Raw genomic sequence first — 16,388 nt, forward strand, 5'->3', positions numbered from 1 at the left:
TGGATTACAGATGTGAGTCACCATGCTGGCTATTTTTATTTTTTTTGAGGAACCTTCATAGTGTTTTACAATTTAAGCTTCACCAGCTTAAATTCCCACAGTGTGCTAGAGTTCTGTTTTCTCCAGATCCTCACCAACCCTTGTTATCTTCCATCTTTTTAAAGTCTCATCCTTACAAGGTGGGAGGTGACCGTCTTACTATCATTTTAATTTGTGTCTCTCTGATAGTTAGTAATGCTGAGCATTTTTTCGTAAATCAGTTGGCCACTTGAGAAATGTCTATTTAAGTCCTTTGGCCATTCTTCTGGCTTTTGAATGCCAAGTAATTTTGGATTCTGCCTTGCAAATGACAAATGTTATACTTCTGACTGTTTTAGAATTTTGAATTCCGTGCAGACTCTATTTTGTTGTATTCATCAATAAAGTGTTAACTGAATTTTTTTTTTTTTTGGCTAGTAATGACTTGGTTGGATTCACACTACAAAATGTCTCTTGGGGTTCAGCTTAAATCAGCTCAGTTCTTTTATCTTTAGCTATGCTGCTTAACCTTCCCCATGCTCCCGGGGTTCATGGGTCATCCAAAAACGTGGACAAAGTTAATACAAGCAATTGGGGGTCTTTCTTTCTGGCTCTTTCCTTTGTTGGATTTCCCCCTCTGCATTCCAGTAGCAGTGATTGCTACAGATTTTGTTTTCTGGTTCTTCAGTTTAGAGTGAGTTTCGGCAGGGCGCGGAGGCTCATGCTTGTAATACCAATACTTTGGGAGGCTAAGGCAGGTGGATTGCTTGAGGTCAGGAGTTCAAGACCAGACTGGCCAACATGGCAAAACCCTGTCTCTACTAAAAATATAAAAATTAGCCGGGCATGGTGTTGCGCGCCTGTAATCCTAGATACTCAGGAGGCTGCGGCACAAGAATTGCTTGAAACTGGAAGACGGAGGTTGCAGTAAGCCAAGATTGCGTCACTGCACTCCAGCTTGGGCAACAGAGCGAGACTCCATCCCAAAAAATAAAAAATAAAAAAAAGAAAGAGTGAGTTTCTACAGGAGTGTCAGTTGTCACTTGCAGCAATGATTTTGGCCTGTTTTTAGGGGAAATGCCACCAAAACAGGAAAGTCACTTCACGCCTCGCCTTCCAAATGTCAACTTACCTCCAGTACCTCCTGTTTTCCTTCACTTTTCATAGCCTTCTGGAAGACTTCGTGGTGTTATTGATGTGTTTGTGTTGCTCTTTTTGTTTTGTATCTTATTCAGAATTTATGGTTGTTACCTACGTGAAGATCCATCCAGCAGGCATTGACTTTTGGTCATGCCGAAAGCTCAACTCCTTCAAACACTTTTTGAACAGTACCCCTTTCATCTTCCTGCTCTGGTAGCTGGAGACTCCCGCCTCCCCGGATCCTCCTGCGAGTTCTAATTTGTTCCCCTGAAATAGACTGAAAGTTCAGCTTGTCCTGAAACCCATGCCAGAGCCTCAGGGAAGCTGGTCAGTAATTTCTGCTTATCCTCCGACTCCCTCTTCTGGCTCTTATAGCTCTAGCTTCTCCCACAATTATATAAGATCTCATTCCTAAAAATAGATTCCTAGTTCTAGTGGTTCTGTTTCCCTCACTGAACCTTGATTGATACAGTGGCATTTGAGTTCCATCCATAAGTAGAATGGCAACCTAAACAATTTATGCTTAATGCTTTTTGTAGTGAGCAGGAGGCAACAATTTCACAGCTTCCTTCCACCAACCTTGGTCCTGCTCCTAGCTGGGCTGAGCTGTAATCTCTTGGATGGTCTATAAAGATCAAACAGCTGTCTCCTGAGATCTATCGAGGGCACAGCTTTAAGTAGGCATCACTATTTACTGAACATATCAAAGATGGGCTGCCCCAGGAGGTATCACAACTTTTACTTACAAGTCAGAGGTAAAGAAGCCAGTAGTGACCATTATTGCCTCTTGAGAACAAAGACATTCATTAGTGTGAAATGCTGCTGAATGTAGTGACACTCTTCTGATTTGTTTGCCACTTAGACCCCCAAATCTGAGCTTTTCTTTTTTCTCTGCTAGCAACAAATGCTAGTTAGGGCCACCAGGGAGCGCTGTTTACTCTATAACCATTCCCAGGCTGCGTGTGGGTCTGGAGCTGAGATATTTCGCACATAAATTAATGGAATTGGCATTCCATTGTTCCAAGTGTCAAAACAACACAATTTTGGCAGATTTCCATTTGAAGCTCAATCTTTTTTAACAAGCCATCAGAGAGTCTTAAGGAGAGTTAAAAGCAATGCAGTGGGTCTTTCTATGAAGTGCCTTTAGTTACCTGGATTGTCTGCCCCGAGAAAGGTGGTTGAAAGCAGCTAATCACACATACAAGTCACCAGTGTCCTCCTTCCCAGAACCTGGCTGGATCTGCTGTGAATCACAAGTAATCCCACAGTTTAGGATTTGGATCATGGTCGGCCAGAAGGGGCTTTTTAAAGGTGGTTTAATATTGGAACTGAACTCTGTGTGCATTTCGTAGCGTGGATGAGTTTGAATTATTTTCTATTAACAATTCCACATTAGGTCCTTGTGAATAAGGACTACAAAACTGAGAAAATAAATCCAAAGACTTAGGGGTGGAGAGGGTGAAATCGATATAACAGCAGAACCCAGCCCAATTCAATGCCAAGATGTTGGAGCCGGTTTAATCTGCATCTTCTGGCTGGTGGTTATGGGAACTGACTGGCTATAACAACTTCCATTCTTGTTTATGGGCTGTCCTGCATACTGTCTCATTCTTTCTGCCAGAAAGACCTGTCTTTCTTTCCTTACATCCCCACTATTAATCTCCCACTGTTCCTGATGCCTGTGATCAAACATCATGAAATTTCTTCAGCCATATTTATTGAGTGCTGGATATGATCTAGGCTCTGTGCTCATTTCTGGTGATGTGGCCCTGGGACAAAAGACTTTGCTGAGGGGATAATATTTGCAAGGAGAGGGACATGATAGGAAAGTATTTCGGGAAGAGAGAGTGGCAAGTACAAGGACTGTGGAGGGAGAGAACTGGGCAGAGCCAGTAGAGGGAACAGGATAATTAGTATAAATGAGGACAGGTAGGCAGTGAAATAATTTTTATCTTCTCTAGGCCCTTGAAACATTTAATGTGTGCCTATTTTCTGATGTTGATTTGAGATATTTGTGCATGCATATTATCCTGCCTAATGGGCTGTCAGAGGGCAGGCACCCTGCCTATAAGTAATTCACTCAATAGTTACTATTGAACTGAAGAATGCATAGACACAGAGTGGGTCTTATTCCTGCAAGACCTGATCATCCAAAAGGAACAGAAATGCAGCTGAGTGAGTGGGCATGCAATGAATTTGAATGCCTGGGTGTTCCAGTGAGGATGGATTATTATGTGAAGGTGCTGTAACAAATAATCCAAACTTTCAGGGGCATAAAACAGCAAACGTTCACTTCTCATTCCATTTTTTTTGTGTCCACTGCAGGTTGGCAGGAGTCTGTGCCCATTAAGGTCACTTAGGGACTCAGTTGATGGAGCAGCTACTAACTAGACCAAAGCCAGTCATTGCACCTTCCCACTCCAAATACTGGGTTTGGTGAGGAGTGTGCATTAAATAGCCATTATTAACTGACTGCAGGATGAATTTTCCAGTCTCAAGGTTCTTCCGGAATGACAGAATGCACTGAAGATGCTTGTGATTGCTTTACGCTGAGAAGCAGGAAAGAGTTTAATGTCAGTGAAATTTTCAAATAAATATAGTTTGGATAATATGATTTTGCATAAGCAGATAGGGAGTAGAATAGGGTAATTATTTAGGGAGTTGTTACTCAAAGGTGGCCCACTGACTCACAACATCAAGATCACCTGGAGGCTTGGGAGAAATGCAGAGGAGAAGGCCCCACCCCTGTCACCTAAATCAGAAGTTGCATTTTAACAAGTTCCCTTGGTCATGTGTATACACAGGAAAGTCTGAGAATTGTCTATTTAGAGCAAGGAGTCTATGGCGGGAGAGTTGAGTTTGAATACCAGCTCTGCCAATTAGTTGTTCCGTGACATTGGATAAGTCTCCTAAACTCTGTATCTCAATTTTCTCATGTGTAAGTGGGGTTAATAACAAAAGTAATGTCATAGGACTGTTGTGAGGATTAAATGAGTCCACACCTGTCAAAGTACTTAAGACAGTGCCTAGGACAGAGTAAGGAATCTGCAAGTGTTAGAGATGATGATGATGATGATGATGGTGATCGTGATGGTGATGGTGATGATAATAGTAATGGTGATGATGGTGATGGTGACAGTAACTATGATGATGATGGTGATGATGATATGATGATGATGGTGGTAATGATGATGATGGTGATAATGATGATGATGATGATCATGATGATAATGGTGATGATAATGGTGATAGTGATGATGATAGTGATGGTGATGATGATGGTGAGGTGATGATGATGGTGATGATAATGGTGATGGTGATGTTGATGGTGATGATGATGATGGTGATAATGGTGATGATGATGATGCAAATATGGTTAAGGAAATACCAGTGTGATTACTTCCATTTGTAACCTAATCCGAAGCTTCGTTAACCTAATTCCTATAGGAAGTTGATCATTTGCTGGCCTTGAACCCTAGCGGAAGGGTGAAGGGTAGAGATTCTACTCTGTGGGTCTTAACCACAAATGTGAGAGGAGTCTGGGCATCCAACAGGTACCACGTGGAAAATGGGATGATAACCAGGTATGGGCATTTGAGCATCAGTCTCAAAATTTGTTTTCACAGGCCAAAAGTCACCTGCATCTTGCATGTTATCTGGGGATGCTGGGCCCATGTCCTCTTCAGGGTCGATTAAGCTCCATACAGGCTGAGTTCAAGTAGCAGTGCCAGAGAAGCACAAGGGCCTCAAGAGGTTGTCTGGGATGGTAAGTGGAAGTTACAAAGGGACAATTCTTCAGTGCTTGTTTAAAATAAAAGGGCCCAACAAGTGAAACCTGACACAAAGAGAGACCTAGCAAGTGAGACCTAACACAAGTTTCCTAGACATCTGGTGTAGGAAACAGGCACACCTGAGCACACACCTATCAGTCTAGTGAATGGTTGCGAATGTGGACTTTGAAGTCAGATGGTCTAGATTAAATCCCAGCTCAACCACTTCTTAGTTGAGTGGCACTGAACTAGCCACTTCACTTGTTTGACATCAGTTTTCTTATGTGTGAACTGGAGATAACAAGAGTACATGTTCATAGGGTTGTTAATGAGATATTTGGCAATTAGCAAGTACCTAATAAATGTTAATTGTTATTATCATCATCATCACTATTAACAGCTAAATGAACTAAAGGTAAAATGAGTGATTCTGAGATTCCTCATTAGTAAAGTAGGGCTAATAGTCTATGGATTTACAGTATTCATTCATTGGACAAGGACTTATCTTCACATACACACTTGTTGTAGGGGCTGGGAATACAGGGGTGAGCACGTCAGACATTGTCTCCTCATGGAGATGACATGGAACAAGGAATGAGCAAGCAAACAAATAAAGGAACAAGGGCAGACAGCCAATGGCCCCCAATAAATGTTCCCTAAATATATTTTCATTAGATGGAATAAAGGCTGGAATCTTTATCCACACGGAGAGAGGAAGAATGTCTTATTTCTACATTCCACACCTCTGACTCCTCTCTACCTTAGCCAGACTTAGACCTGGAGTTAATGAAAGAGGGGATGACATACGGCTTATGGTTCATACCAATGCAATACTCAATTTGCCTTAGGGTTGGTGGTCATAAACTGGCCCGGCTCCTTCTGGGGGGTGCAGAGAGCTGATTTTCAATGTATGGGCTGTCACATACCAGCAACTGGCTTAACCTCCTCTATGAGCCTCAGTTTCCTCATCTGTACCAATGTACCGACCAAGGTCACTTACCCCCTGTCTTTCTCACCTCCATAAAGAGAACCCTCAGGTACCCAGTTGTTTGGGCCAAAACAGTGGCCTCTTCTTTCCCTCCCACAGTCCACACACATCCATCAGCACATCCTGCTGGCTTCACTTCCACTAGGCATCATTAATTGGTCCTTGTCTCGACTTCACAGCTTTGCTCCTCTTACTCCAGTGCAAGCATCCAAGACTCCTGGGTGCCTTGAACCAGCTCTTAATTAGACTTCAGGCTTCCTTGGCTACCCCTATAGGCTGTGGTCTACAAGTGGCCAGAGTGATCCTTCTGAAAGAAAAATAAGACCTTTCAGGACTCCAGCTTAGGGTCTTTGCACTTTCATTTTTATCAGCCTGAGAAGCTCTTTTCCCAAAAATTGCTCTCACTTCACCCACCTTCCTAAAGTTGCACCCCCAAATCAGACTTTTCCCTTATTTTGCTTTATTTTTGTTCACAACACATATCACTGCATTAACAGATACAATTACTTGTATATTACTTTAGAGTCTGCATCCTCCACTAGAATGTAAGGTCCATGAATTTAGGACCCTCATCTATTTTGTTCACTGGCAGAACCCCAAAATTTGGGCCTGACAAATAGTAAGCAAGTGACACCTATTTGTTGAATGAATGAATGAATGAATAAAATGTCCAAGGATAATAATAATGCACCCCATGAGTGTGAAGAGGATTAAATCAGATAGTGCCTATATGTTTTAAGAACAATGGCAGGACACAGAACTAAGCATAGACCTTTCTTTCATTTTTCTCCCTTTTTTCCTTCTTCCTCATTTTTTTATCTCTAATAGTAAGCACCATAGTCAGGACTTGATACTGAGTTTGTGGAATGACCATAGCTGTTTCATGAGGCCAACATATAGCCCTTCTTTTCCATGTCCTCGGCAATATATACCCATATGTCCCCTGTCTACAGGTAGACAATGCAAGAAGCCTTTGAACTAAAATCACGAGTTCCATCCCTCATTTTATGCGATATTAACAATTTAACATTTAAGCATGAACAAAACAATCTGAAGTTGCCTCATTGACTTAGGAACCCTGAGACCCTGTGGAAGCAGCAGGTTTCCTCTTTCCACTCATTCTCCTCTCCCATAAATTATGTTAAGTGCTTCTATGTGCCCACAGTCCTTAAGGAATTCTGCAACAGCCTTTGAGGAGATTAGCAGCCTCTGATGTTCCTTATGAAATTCAGAAAACCATCTGGAAGTAATCTAAGTTAAGGAATTAATGATTTGGGGGTTAAATGATACATGACTTAAAAAAATAAATATGGAAAACTTTATTAGCCCATGAACCTCAATTTTTATGGATTTACCTATGAAAGAAAAATTGACTATATCATCTGTTTTGTTTGTTCAGTTTTGTGTGCATGTTTGACTGCTCTTGAGAGGGACACGCAATAGATTAAATGGAGTCCTAAAGGAAGGTTTGCAGAGAAGCTTTCATTTGCTGGGTCTCCTGAAGGCTCTCACAGGGGATGCCCAGAGGCATCATAGTCTCAAGGGGCATCTGTGATTCAGGAGCACCTGAAGACAGTGGATGCTTTTGGGGTGCTGTGCAGTGAGCTTATTTGATTGAGAATCGTCTTCCCACTCCAACCCCATGTTGAATTAGTATTTATTTTGCTGTGGCTTGTTTGATAGCCCCTGGTTTTGATTATTTGCATCATAGAGATGTAGTCCAGGACCTGACTTGTCTTTGCAGTAGGGACAGCAATGTTCTGTGCCAAAAGGAAAGAAATGATGTGGAAAGGAGGTACATTATGAGGCTGCACAGAACAGGGGAGTGGAGGGCACTTCTTTGGGTTTTTATTTTTTGTCCCTGTTATCCAATAGGGAGGAGAGAGGATAAGGCAGATTTCCATCCTCAGTTACAAACAATGGGACATGTTGTGTATTTCTCCCTCACGCTGGGAACATTCAAATGAAAAAAAAAATATTTATTCCCCGGTGATGTTCAGGCTCAAAACACTGAGAATTGAGCCCAAATTCACTTTATAACTGCCCCCTGCCCCCAAGGTCAGGTCTACACTAGCTGAATGTACTGAAGAATTGGGCGATTATCAGCATAATCCACTTTAAAAATCAAGTCTCTGCTATCCAGGCCTATGAGAATTAAGCTTTTACCGTTCCCTTTGGGGCCTGGCTAGTTTTCAAGCTGCCTTCTCCCCACATCATGTGAACAGAGCCGGCCAAGAAAACCAGGGAGACATCTCTCCCCAGCCTGGCCCAGACTTCCGGGCCCCACCCCAGGAGAAAGCCTTCGCCCCACCCAGCCCAATTTCTCCTTATGCCTGGCTCATTCCTTAGGGGCTGAGTTGGGAGATAAGACTTGGGGTTGCAGTTGCTGGGGATCATTCGTTTACATTTCTTTTCTTTCAATCAAGGATTTCTTTTTTTCTTTTGAAATTCTTTCCTGCACTGATGGTGAAAAAAGACCCCTCAGGCTTCCTTTTGATGTTGGACCGAGCCAGCCCACGGTGAGAGGGGATGCTGAGCCCCTGGCGAGGAGCTCAGGACAGGAGGGGACGTCCAGAGACCTTCGAACCCATGGCCCTTCCCTCCCAGTCACAAGAGGGAGTCGGGGTCCCGCCCTCAAACTGCTCAGACCACGCATGGCAGAAAGACCCGAGCATGAGCATCAGTAACCGCACAGGGAAGCCGCTGAGATCACCTGGGATCACCACTATGAGGGAGGCCAGTGCTGGAGAATCAGAAGGAAAAGATACAGAGAACAAAGTGGGGTGGGGAGGGCGGATCTTCCTTGTCTGAGTCTGCAGAGAAATTGCTTATTGCAGGAGCAAGTCTAGAGAGGGGCTATTCCCCACCCCCTGAAAAGATAATAAAACACATGCTATGGGAGGCGGGGAGATGATTGGGGAGTGGAAGCCCCACAGACATGCAGTGAAAAATGATCCTTTCTTCCCCGCTGCGTTCTAGTCCCCTTCCCAGAGACACCGCTGTGATCTCGTGCCTCGCCCCCTCCGCACACACACAGGTGCACACCCGCATCTGTCTGAGCCCGCACCCCGCCTTCACGCTCCGCTGCGCGCTGCTTTTCCCCGCTCAGTGATCCGGTTAGGAGCTTTCTCCGCAGCAGCTGCGCGGGACTTTGCATTCCAGATGTCCCCAGCCCTCCAGGCTAAGGCCACCTGAAGTTGAGGAATGGGACGTGACGACCACCAGGTCCCGCAGTGACCACGGGAGGGTGGGGAGAAGGGGTCCAGCTCCGCCTTGAGCGTCGGGTCCCTGGGCAGGACCCTCCGGGCCACGGGACGCGGTCCGTTGGGCACCCGGGCAGGAGGCTGCGAACGCTGAGTTTCTCTGGGAAGGCGCGGACCCCCGGAGGAGCCTTCCCAGCCGCCTGGGGAGAAGCCCCCTCCCCTCCCCGTCTTCTTTCCCGGGCACACCCCCCCTAGCCCGGGCGGGGTGGGGTTCTCCATCTGCCGCCCCTCCCAGCGGGCAGCCGCACTCTCTCCTCCGGCACCCTCAATCTGTCCGCGGTCCCGGGGCACGGCGGGGGCGGGGCCCGGCCGGGGGCGGGGGCGGGGCCGGGGGCGGGGCGGGGGCGGGGCGGGACGGCGGCTGAGGCGGCTGCTGGAGAAAAGTTGTCCCGGCCGGAGCGCGAGCAGCGGCGGAGCCGGAGCCGCCAGAGCCAGAGCCGGAGCTGCGTCGGCGTGGACCCGGCAGGGGCGGGCCTCGGACAGCGGAGACGCAGCGGGCCCGGCCGACTGGGCTGCGGGAGTGGCCCCGGGCATGGGGCGGCCGGCGGGAGCTGCGGGCGGGCGCTGCGCTCCGGGCTGGCGGCGGGCTGCGTGAGCGGCCGGGACGCAGGATGCGCTCCGAGGGTGCGGCCCCCGGGCCGGCGGCGCCGCTGTGCGGGGCGCTGAGCCTGCTGCTGGGCGCGCTGCTGGGCAAAGGTAAGGCCGGAGCGGGTGCCTGGCGCGCCGACGCATGCGAACTTCCCGATTCCGGGGGAGCTCGAGGTGAGGGCAGCCGAAGCGAGGGGTGCGGCGGGGGCCTCGGTGGTGGCGCGGATCCCATCAAGAGCGCCTCTGCGGGTGCCGAGCCGCCCCTAATCCAGAAGGGTGCTCCCAGCTGGGCGCCGGGATCCGGGCAAGTTAGGCTGGTCCCGAGTCCCGAATCTCCCACCCCGAACCCCCCAGACCCAGAGCTGCCCCGCGGATGAGGAGGGGGCGTGGCTGAGGGACACGGTGTTTGTTCCCCATCCCTGAGTTCCTTGGGGACCTGCCCCAGCCCCAGCACAGTCACCCTGTGGAACTGGCATCCAGAAGAGGTGCTCCGCTCTGTGCGCCCCTTCCTCCCGGCTGTGTGCTCCCTATCCACAGCTCCCCATCCACAGCTTCCGCACTGTGGGGCTGGTGCTCCAGAAGGGAAGGCCCGGTTCTTTGCATCCCCTTTCCGCAACCGCTAGGGTCTCTCTGCTGGCCTTAGAGGAACGCTCACCCATCGCGCAGCTCACCAGGGACCCCAGCTTGACAGAAACCAGGGGCTCTCTGCGGGTTCTCTCACATAAGTCCTTTGTGGTTTGGGAGCGCGGATGGGGAGGTGGGTGCGCCCCTCGCGATGGGAACTACCTCACCAGCGGTCCTGTCCGGAGCTCCTTCACCTCAGTGTCCTCTTCTCTACAATGGGAGTGACGGCCCTGCTTTGGGTTGGAGGAATTCAAAGGAGCTAACGTATGGCGCCCGCAGGGCTCACAAAAGGTAGCCTTGTGGTTTTTCCGACCTTTATTATTATGTGCGTGTGCGGCCGAGTGGCCGCGCGGATGCGGCGGCGGGAAGGGCGGGGAGAGGCGGTCTCCAGCCGCAGGAGCCGCGGGGCAGGCGGGGAGCAAGGCCTAGGCTCTGCCAGGGACAGCAGCTGCCCAAGTCCCGGGGCGCGTCCAGGGCGTAGAAAAAGGAGAGCGTCGCTTTCCTGCTGCTCGCGCCCTGACGAAGGTCTCGGGTTCATTTGGTTAAACGGAGGTGCGCACATGGGTGCCCTGAGCCTTCGCGCGGCGCCGCGGGTCCGGTATTGGCCCCAGGCTCTGAGCAGAGAACCCTCAAAGCCACCCCTCTCCCGCCTAATGCTCTGAGGCTGAGCTAGAAATGCATTGAGAGAGACAAGTTGTCAATGGATGTTTAAAAGTAGCGTTTGCTTTTCAAAAGTCATTCTGCACCGCCTGAAAATCCAGAAAAATCTACTTTCCTTGAGGCTGAGCTTTCCCCGATACACCAACCAGACAAGTTTGCTATGTTTTATATAAGTGTTCCTTTCTTCTAAGAGCTCCAGGTAGAGAGGAGGGTGGGGTGAGAGAGGGGAGAAGAAGGAGTGAGAGAAGAGGGAAAGAGAGGGTGGGGCGAGAGGGGGGGGAAAGAGGGGGTGAGAGACGAGGGAAGGGGGGGCAAGTCGGTAGTGGGGGAGTAGGAGAGGGGGGCACTTTTCTATTTTATTTGAAAGAGTCAACAGTCACAATCTGGTGCCTGAATTCTGCTGTTAATTAGCTCTAGGTTCCAGCGTTTCTAGGATTCAGTTTTCCTAGATGCAAAGTGGCCATTGAAGAATTTCCTTCCCAACCTACCTCCCAGCCGTTTTTTGTTGATAAGATGACTGAATGGGTAGAAAGCACTTTGCAGAGGAAGGCGGTGCCAATTGAGCAGGGCGTGACCGACCTCCTCCGGGTTTTCGCCCCTTGCTCTTGAGAGAATTTAACCAGGCAAACTGGATGTTCCCTTTAAAGCAAGTGTGGACTGTTCTTCATTAAGGCTCACATTCCGTGTGTGTGTGTGTGTGTGTGTGTGTGTGTGTATCCAGAGGATTTTACTTTTGATTAAGAGAGTGGCTCTTACAGATGTCCATGTGTTCAGTGCTGGAGGCAGTGATTTGGCTGGAAAGGCAACTGGGACTGGATTTGAAGCTGATATTTGCACAGCAAGGTAAAGTGCTGAAAACTAGGGACGTAGCGAAGCCCCACCCCTGTCCCAAACCGCCCCTGCCCTCTAGCTAAGTGCAACCTTGATTTGATGTGGATTTCTTTCCCTGCTTTTTGCTTTACAAAGTTCACCATGTGATTTGGGGGTGCATAAGGGCCTGCAACTTATCATCTGCAAAATACATTTTCCGTTTGTTTCTCATGATCAAAAGCAGCAATTCATTCCCCCCTCGGATTCCTCCACACGTAAAGCGTTTGCACCATAAGATATCTTCTAGAGAGGAAAGTTTGCTGACCTTGTTTACATTTCTGCTGTCTTAAAAAAAAAAAAAGCCATCTCTGTCTCTTCCTGCACACGGATTTAAGTGCTGATTTCTGGAATCCTTGAAACCACTGATTAATTTTTAATACCAATTGTCTGTTTATTTTTGACTGTGGATTTAGAGGCTTTGCAATTTGTCAGGGTTCGGAAAAGGCAGAATTGTTCTTGGGAGGTTCCATAAATAGGACAGGGCATTGAAAGAAAGAAATCTTTTCCTAAGATTTAAGACTTGGGCTGAGGCAGGAGAGGCAAAACATCCTTGAATTAGAGGTTGATGTATTGCGCCTGTATAAAGCAAGTGGAAGGGCGGCGCCAGGCTGAGATGCCCTCAGAAGTTTAGTGATGGTTGTTAGTCATATATGAGACCTTGTGGGAAGGTTATGTGGGACCACAATCTCTTTTCTAAAATCTGTGGGGGCAAATGTATTTCAAGATTCAGAATTATTGAGATCTTTGAATGACAAGATAGAAGGAAAGATAGAAAAATAGAGGCATAAAGTCATATGCATGTGTGGTATGGCACCCTTAGTCTTCGTCTGGAGTTGCAGCCTGTAATTGCACATCGTGCTGACTTTGTGTGCAATGTATGAGTCTTTACCTAAAGAAAGATAATAAGACCCCAAATCGCTTGACTTCAGATCAGTGTTGGCCACTGAATGAATTAAATACAACCAACCAGCCAAACCTTGGGATTGTCAGTGCTTTAGGGGTTTTGGGTTTCTGGTAAGGGATTTAGAGTCTATGGCAGGGATGAGAAATAGGATCCTCCTAGGATGTCATCAGGGTGGAGAAGCCCCTCTCAACTCACTCACATTCGTGCTGCCACCAAAGAATGATGCTCATGTCTTGTCCTGCATACACTTACATGTGTACACTTAGCACAGACACATAGATTTTCTTTTCATCCTTGTCCCTTCTTATCCTTCAAGTCGAAATTCCTTACCGTGTTTTAGCCTCTTAGTAGTTATTGCAACTTCTTGGAAATCATTCTATTAAACCATCAGATCTGAATGTGTACTATTATAGTTCTTCTTCTATACCCACATTTCTTGACTAGTGCTTGCAAACTTCAGGACCCCCAGGCAAGTACTGTTTTATCCATACAATTTTTTTCAAAGGCTCCCAACATTTAAAAATTGTGAGAGTTGGTCAGGCACGGTGGCTCACACCTGTAATTCAAGCACTTTGGGAGGCAAAGATGGGTGGATCACTTGAGGTCAGAAGTTCAAGACCATCCTGGCCAACATGGTGAAACCCCATCTCTACTAAAAATACAAAAATTAGCTGGGTGTGGTGGCAGGGGCCTCTAATCCCAGCTACTCGGGAGACTGAGGCATGAGAATTGCTTGAATCTGGGAGTTGGAGGTTGCAGTGAGCCAAGATCATGCCACTGCACTCCAGCCTGGGTGACAGAGTAAGACTTAGTCTCAAAATAATAATAATAATAATAATAATAATAATAATAATAATAAAATGAAATGAAAGAAATGGGAACATTCACATAAAAAAATTAGGATTTCCACAGTGTGTACATATATCAAGTCATGTTGTACTCTGTAACTGTATATACATTTTATCTGTCAATTATGAAAAAGATTTTATTTCTAGTTTACTGGAAGTTGCATATAGAATTTTATGAAATGCTCTTTTGCATCTACTGAGATGATCAAATAAGTTTTCTCCTTCATTATGAAAAACAAATTAGGATTTCCAACTTCTTTCAAAAGTGTCGAGAGTCTGCCAATCTTGGGTGTAATTTCTTTTATGTCTACCTTGTGCCAAAGCTGAGCAGGGGTGTCCTCCTCTGGAGAGTGTGTTTGTTCAGGTCCTCTCTTCCTCTGCTCACTCGCCTGGCCCTTCCCTTAAGCAGTTGAGTTTTGCTTCAACCTCTTCTTCGTTCATCTCACTGTTCACTGTTAGCTTAATCACAAGGGTGGCTACAGTCACGCAGACAAGAGCTCAACACTCTCAATTATATTAGTAGTTAACACCTCCATGAGCAGAGGTTAAAACAAAGCCTTTGGATGTATTAGATATTTCATACATCCATAGTCATAAAAAGCAAGGTTAATAAAAATGTGTCTTTGGTATATTAATTGAAGTGAAGGAGAGTATTTCTGAATTAATGGAATAAATGGAACATCTGATTGATAGAACATTTTTACAGCCATCTACTTTGTTTAAAAGCCAGGCTTATTAAAGTATAATTTGCACACAATAAAATTCACCTCTTTGAGTATATAGTTCTAAGTTTTGACAAATGCACACAGTCACGTAAACATCACTAGGATTGCAGTATAGAACATGCCCATTACTCTCCAAAATTTCTATTTGCCTTTGTAGCCCCCTCCTTCCTCTACCTCCAGTCCTGGCAACCACTGATTTGTTATTTGTCTCTAGAGTTTTACCTTTTTCAAAATGTCATAAAAACAGGATCATGCAGTATGCAGCTTTTGGATCTGCTTTCTTCTACTTAGCAGGATGCATTTGATAGTCACCTATGTATCAATAGTTTGTTCCTTTTCAATGCCGAATGGCATTCCATTGAATGAATGCACCACAGTTTATTTCATACTGAAAAAACATTAAAATTATGCAAGTTTTGGGTAATGATGAAAAATGTTGCTATAAATATTCACCAACAATCTTCATGCAAACATATATTTTCATTTCTCCTGAGGAACTAGCTAGGATTGGGATTGCTAGGTTGTATGTGGACTGTATATATAACTTTATAAGATACTGCAAACTCTTTTTAAACATAGTTTTAGCAGTTTGCATCCCCATCAGCCATATATAATAGTTGGTTTTTATCTTCAGCAGCATTTGATATTATCCATTTTGTTTTGATTTTGTTTAGTCATTCTGATAGGTGTATAATAGGCATTTCTTTGAGGTTTTAATTTTTGCCCTCATGACTAATAATGTTGAACAATATTTCTTGTGCTTAATTGCTGTCCTTATATTGTCTTTGGTGAAATATCTTTTTCAAATATTGTACCCACTTTTTATTGATTATTTTCCTGTTATGATTTTTGAGAGTGCTTTATATATTCTGAATTCAAGTCCTTTGTCGGATAAGTGTTTTACTGATAGTTTCTCCGAGTATGTGTCTTTGGAAGAGCAGAGGTTTTACATTTCAATGATGTTTAGTTTATTAATATTTTCTTGTAGTTATTGGGTTTTTGGTGTCACATCTAAGAAAGCTTTGCCTAACCCAAGGCCACAATGATTCCCTAAATGTGAATAGTGTTATTCAGGTCTTCTATATTCCTACTGATCTGTTTGTTCTGTCACTTATTGAGAGAAGAGTATTGAGGTCTCCAACTATGTTATGGTTTTGTCTATTTTTCATTTTAGCTCTGACAGCTTTCGTTTCATGTATTTTGAACACTGTCTTAGGTACATACTTACTTAGGATTTTTTTGTTGTTGTTCAATCAATCCACTTTTATGTAATGCCTTTCTTTATTCTTAGAAATATTTCTTGTTCTATAATCTATTTTATCTGATATTAATATAGCCACCTCAGCTTTCTTTTGATTGGTATTTTTATGGTAATGTCTTTTTCATCTTTTTACTTTTAACTTGTCTTTATATGTAATGTTGGTTGTTTATAGGCAGCATGTAGTTGGGTTTCACTTGTTTATCCAGTCTGATAATCCCTGTCTTTTAAGTGTAATGTTTAGACCACTTATATTTAATGTAATTATTCATCTATTTGTATTAAGATCTACTATTTTGCTCATTGTTTTATTTATGTTCCATCTGCTCTTTACTCTTCTTTTCCTCTTTCCCTACCAGCTTTTATATTGAGTATTTTTTATGGTTCCATTTTATCTCCACTATTGGCTTATTATTTATACTTCTTTTTAAATAGTCATTGCTCTATGGCTTACAAAATACAATTTTAATTAATCATTACTTGCATTCAAATTATGTTATGGTGCTTTGTATGCTATATAAGAAATTTACAACAGTATATTCCTTACACTGTTTTCCTCTACTGTATTTTCAAGTACATGCACTCACATACCCTAGGTGTGACTAAGAGAATTATCATTTAAAAATTTCTTTATGTCTATTAAAGAAGAATAAAAATTGTATTCATGGTGTTGCTTTTGTTTCTAAGTAGGTGCTTTGATGTTCTTAAAACCAGTTTCTCTTCAAGATGTTA

The 16,388-nt window shown here is 44.9% G+C and overlaps 1 protein-coding gene across 1 annotated transcript in view; it reads left to right on the forward strand.

Annotated features, from left to right (window-relative positions):
- Positions 1-9,556: 9,556 nt before the first annotated feature.
- TMEM132C (transmembrane protein 132C) overlaps positions 9,557-16,388 on the forward strand; it is a 459,511-nt gene continuing 452,679 nt past the window's right edge. The window contains exon 1 of the mRNA XM_009248400.4: positions 9,557-9,875. Coding sequence (XP_009246675.3) covers positions 9,791-9,875 — 85 coding nt within the window. The 5' untranslated portion in view covers positions 9,557-9,790. The remainder of the gene's footprint in view (positions 9,876-16,388) is intronic.

Source organism: Pongo abelii, chromosome 10 (genome assembly GCF_028885655.2).
Source record: "Pongo abelii isolate AG06213 chromosome 10, NHGRI_mPonAbe1-v2.0_pri, whole genome shotgun sequence".
Taxonomy (NCBI): domain Eukaryota; kingdom Metazoa; phylum Chordata; class Mammalia; order Primates; family Hominidae; genus Pongo; species Pongo abelii.